This window comes from Crocuta crocuta, unplaced genomic scaffold, assembly GCF_008692635.1.
Source record: "Crocuta crocuta isolate KB4526 unplaced genomic scaffold, BGI_CrCroc_1.0 scaffold119, whole genome shotgun sequence".
Taxonomy (NCBI): Eukaryota; Metazoa; Chordata; class Mammalia; order Carnivora; family Hyaenidae; genus Crocuta; species Crocuta crocuta.
Genome location: NW_027551562.1, coordinates 883,447 through 888,683, shown reverse-complemented (window position 1 = coordinate 888,683; position 5,237 = coordinate 883,447). Strand labels below are relative to the sequence as shown.

Sequence of the window (5,237 nt, the reverse complement as noted above, 5' to 3'; positions counted from 1 at the left end):
ATGAGAGGAGACCAGGAAGGAGGCAGTTGTAGGGACTCAGGTGGGAACGGTGGAGGCTTGGTCTCTTGGAGAGAGAGAGAGGCTGAGAGATCTTTAGGAAGTAAATGAGACAGGACTTGGGATGGGGAATGGATTTGGGAGTAGGAAGATGGTGGGTCCAGAGTATCCATGGGTCCTGGCCCCAGATGGAGGTGCCACTCTGAGCTAGGGATCCCTGGAGAAGTACCCAGCAGTCTCTGGGCTCATCTTGTTTTCCCTCCCTACCTCTATTTCTCTTCCGTTCTGCAAACATTGAAGCTGCTCCCTTACATAACACCTTTCATCCCGACTTCCTGTGCTCTGTGCACTCAGCAATTAAGCTTTGGTATGCATGCATTAATTAAAATGCTTCTCAGGTTCAGAGGGGCTGCTCTGAAATATGTACATTCAAATAGCTCGACCTCCTCCCTGAGCTGGCTCCCTTGGCTGGGGGCACACCTCCACGTTCCCCGTGGGCACAGAGCCGCATGGGTCCGCCTGTCTGTCGCACCTGTGAGCACACTTTGATTTTTGTGTTTAGAGAAGTTAATGACTTGTAAATTGCTCTTCACTGTAGAGCTAGAAATAGAACGCACGAAGGATCCTGAGCGTTCGCACGGATCCAAGGATGGAGATACCGGCTCCAAAGTGGATCCCGGAAAGAGTGGTTCGCTGGCTCTTTTCCTTTCCGTTCCAAGACGGCCACTCGGTGGTGTAGGGACATTCCTGACGAGGACGCCAGCCTCCAAGTGAAACCATGTGTTGGTCTGAGACCACGTCTTCTGCCCGGTCCCACTGGATGACGCGTGTCACCTTTTCTCCTCCCCCATCCAGGTAATTTTCTGATGTGACGGCTGAGACATGAGATCTTCAGCCTCCAGGCTCTCCAGTTTTTCGTCGAGAGATTCACTATGGAATCGGTGAGTGACCTCATCCCATCTTGTCTAGAGAGCCCAGCCGGGAAGTGTGGAGGGATTCTTGCGAGAGGGGCGGGGTTGAAATGCAACATTCAGAGACACTGTGGGTGTGAATATCAGTGGCGAACAGATGTGCGGCATTTGTAAGGCTGTAAACTTTTCACAGCGCTTGCTGTCACATCACCTGTGTCCTTTGTGCAGAAGGGAAGGTGTCAGGGCGGTGGTGCCACAATGAAGTCAGGAATAGTAACAAGGAGGACACTATCGATGACAGGGGCTGAGTACAGCCGAGCGACTCTTAGAAACGCCATCCAGTCAGCTCAGTAATCCCACCAGGAAGGAACTACTACATTCCTTTTACAGGTAAAGAATGTGCCCAGCTGGGTTTGAAGTCAGTTTTTCCTGATTCCAGGTCTCCTGCCTTTTTCCTCTATGCCAGGTTGCCTCTTGGTGGAGGTATGATTTGCCCCATTTTGCAGCTGGGAATACTGAGGCCTGGTGCAGGGGCGTGTGATGGAATCCGTGGCATCTGGCCTCAGTGGGTGGAGGTTTGTGTTAAAGGATGATAAAAAATTAGACCGGACAATGGTGGCACCTACGTTGAGTGTCCGACTTCGGCTCAGGTCATGATCTCACGGTTCGTGGGTTCGAGCCCCGTGCCGGGCTCTGTGCTGACAGCTTGCTCAGAACCTGGATCATGCTTCAGATGCTCTGTCTCCTTCTCTCTCTCCTCCCCTCCCCTGTTCGTGCTCTGTCTCACTCTGTCGATAATAAATAAATGTGAAAAAAAAATTACACCAAACAAGAAGAGGCGGAGAAGATAGAGTCCAAGAACCTTAACGTTGCCAGGGTCACGTGGCGCAGGATGGGTTTGCTCTGGCTGCTGTTTCCCAGAAATCAGCTTGGTGTGGCGGAAGGAGCGTCGGTGCTGGAGGGAGTGCTGGAATTCTGGCTTTACCCCCAACTTGCTGTGTGACGTCGGGCAAATCACTGACCTTCTCTCTTTCTTTCATTTCCTTACCTCTGAAAGGGGAATCATCATATTTATGTTTTACACTTTTGCTTGCGGGTTAGAAAAAATTAGACAATAAAGTGACTTGTGTACAGTGGGCACGTATGGAGCATTGTAATGATTTCAACGTTTAGGATAAAAGTAGTTTTTAAGTATAAGACAAGCAAGTATCCTGAATGGATGAGAGAGTCTGGAGGCAGGGAGGCCGACCTGAGAGGCTTCAGCGTGACCCCAGCATGAACTGACAAGGAACTGTTACTACCTTCCGGGGCCAATGAGGCTTTGTATGCTCACATTCATAGTTTGTCTGTTGGAGGGATACTCAGGGTCACGTTTTATTTTGTGTTGTTTTTAAGTCAAGAGTCCAACCCAGAAGAGAGAGTTTGGGCTTCTTTTCAGGTGACGTTAATTATAATTGCAAAAACCCAAGGCGTTATTGAGGATTAGGTTTTGCTAGGAATCGTGTAAAAGCTAAAGGAACACCGGCGTAGAGAAGGTATTAGGTCTGTTTCTCCCTCACCTGAAAGCTCGGACACAAGTCGTGCAGGGTCGCTGCGGGACTCTGTGAGCCCCCCGGAACTTGCTCTCACTTCTCTGCCGTGCGGGCCTTCGTGCCCAAGTCACCTCGTGGTCCATTGTAGCTGCTGCTGCTCAGGCCATCGTATCTGCCGGCAGGAAGAAGGCAGGAGAAGAAGAAAGGCGGGCTCTCTGCATGTAAGGATGCTGCTGGGTCATGCACCTGCTGCTTTTACTTACATTTTGTTGGCTCGAAGCTGGGCTGTTTGCGCAGCTGCAAGGAGGGCTGGGAAACGTGGCCTTTATTCCACGAGACCACGTGCTTGCCAGAATGGAGAGTTGTTCCTTGTCCACGGAGAAGGGACCATTAGAGGACAGACCTTTCGTGGCCAAGCAAATAGTTACTGAAAGACTGCTTTTTTTAAAAAAAAAATTTATTTTATTTTTTTATTTCTGAGAGAGAGAGAGAGAGAGCGTGAGCAGGGGAGGGTCAGAGAGAGAGGGAGACACAGAATCCGAAACAGGCTCCAGGCTCTGAGCTGTCAGCACAGAGCCCGACGCGGGGCTCGAACCCACGAACCGTGAGACATGACCTGAGCTGAAGTCGGATGCTTAACCGACGGAGCCACCCAGGCGCCCCTGAAAGATTGCTTTTAAGAGGAGAGGCCCTGGGGCGCCTGGGTGGTTCCTTCGGTTAAGCGTCCAACTCTTGATTTCGGCTCAGGTCGTGACCTCGCAGTTTGTGAGTTGGAGCCCCATGTCGGGTTCTGCGCTGAGTGTGCAGAGCCTGCTTGGGATTCTCTCTCTCCCTGTCTCTCTGCCCCTCCCCTGCTCTCTCTGAATGAATGAATGAATGAATGAACGAATAGAAGGATGTGAGAAAGGAAGGAAAGAAGGAAGAGAGAGAGAGAAAGAAAGAGGGGAGGCTCTGTGGCCAGACTGCTGCTGGATCCCTGCTCCATAGTTACCATGCCCTTGGGAAAGCTACCTAACCTTTCTGTGCCTCAGCGAAATCATATTTTGTGCATCTTTATAAGGGTGGCTCCGAGCATTAGGTGCGTAAAGGTAGGGACCAGAGCCTGGAACATGATGAGCGCCGTCTAAGTGTTAGCCGCCCCTGGTCCTGTCGCTGCTGCTGAGAACACGGATTCTGTCGCCACCCTTCCTCCTCTGCTGGGACCACTGCTTTTACAGCTACTGATCCTACTGCTTCCTGTTACCACCCCCTCCCCCGTTCCTTCCGCTGCCGTGGCTGCTGCCAGGACCGTGGCCGCTGCTACTTCCGCGACTCCTACTGTGAGCAGGGTGCCGCTGTGTTGGCCAGACACCGCACATGCAGTCTAGACACCGTGTGGGATCATTTTCCCACCTTGAGGCGAAGAGTCGGCAAGGACGGGTAACTCGGGAGGTGTTCTGCAGCTGGCGGGGTAGTGGCTCACCCTTGGGTGGTCAGGGTAGCGACGGGAAGGGAGCTTGAGGCCGCTACGGAGGTTCTGCGGATGTTCTGTTCCCCGAGCTGGGCGCTGGTGACACAGGCGTAGAGAGTCTTTGGATGACACACCTGTGGCACAGATCATTAACAGTTTTTTTCCTTAATGTTTTTATTTATTTGAGAGAGGGGCGCCTGGGTGGCTCAGTCGGTTGAGCGTCCGGCTTCGGCTCAGGTCATGATCTCACGGTTCGTGGGTTCGAGCCCTGCGTGGGGCTCTGCTGACAGCTCAGAGCCTGGAGCCTGCTTCCGATTCTGTGTCTCCCTCCCTATCTCTCTCTCTCTCTCTCTCTCTCTCTCTCTCTGCCGCTCCCCTGCTCATGCTCTGGCCCTCTGACTCTCAAAAATAAATAAATGGTAAAAATTTTTTAATTTATTTTAGAGAGAAGCAGGGAGGGACAGAGAAAGAGAGAGAATCCCATGCAGGCCTTGAACCCACGAACTGTGAGATTATGATCTGAGCCAGAACCATGAGTCAGACCCTTACCGACCGGGCCACCCAGGTACCCCTGTGACACAAATAATTTTATGCATTTAGATTATATGTCAGTAAAAACACATCATGCAGCAGGTAGAGCATGAGTGAAACCCACACCTGCCTGGTGGCAAAGCCCGTGTTAACTGTAACCTACTACCTTTGTTTCTTTGTGTTTGTGCGTTGGCTCTTCCGTATAATATGTGGATCACTGCTCATTACCTCGGTGCCAGGGGCCGGGGCCAGAGTGCTCGGGGTCCGAGGGAGCTAGCGGCCGGCATGGTCTCTTTCTCACGGGGCTTTCTGTTCAGAAGAAAAAGAAAGGGCCAAATGCCGTACAGATCGACGGCACGGGGTTAGGCTCAGTGTGGGGCCCCCTCGGGCCCCGGGAGGGGACTCATCCAGGCATGAGGGTCTGTATCTGCTGAGATGACGTGGGTGTCTGCCTCAACCGCCTCCACCCACAGCTTCCAGNACGATCACGGGAGGGCTACATCCCCTTGCAGAATGCCAGCTCCTCCGTTCCCTGTTCACCGCCACCGAGCAGGGGTCAGCCTTCCTCTTCGTGTTTGTCACGGTGACGACTGTCACCCTACGCGTGGTGTCCCGTGGAGCAGAGGAGAGTCGGAGCTGGGGGCTCAGGAGAGCGGAAGGGGCAACCCCAGAGCAGAGACTTCCTACACACACTGAGACGAAGTCCGGCCACCTCGTGCTTGGTCTGAGGAGTTATTGATGTCGTCGTGTGTGTGAACGAGTGGCTAAAATCACAGCTCGCCTCGGTGTTGCTGCCACCCCTGGGGAAGCCCAGGC

The 5,237-nt window shown here is 52.7% G+C and overlaps 1 protein-coding gene across 2 annotated transcripts in view; it reads left to right on the top strand.

Moving 5' to 3' along the window:
* Positions 1–852: 852 nt before the first annotated feature.
* ASAP1 (ArfGAP with SH3 domain, ankyrin repeat and PH domain 1) overlaps positions 853–5,237 on the top strand; it is a 309,560-nt gene continuing 305,175 nt past the window's right edge. For both annotated transcript variants that reach the window (XM_077750030.1, XM_077750027.1), the window contains exon 1: positions 853–938. In XM_077750030.1, the coding sequence (XP_077606156.1) occupies positions 880–938 (59 nt within the window). In that variant the 5' untranslated portion in view covers positions 853–879. The remainder of the gene's footprint in view (positions 939–5,237) is intronic.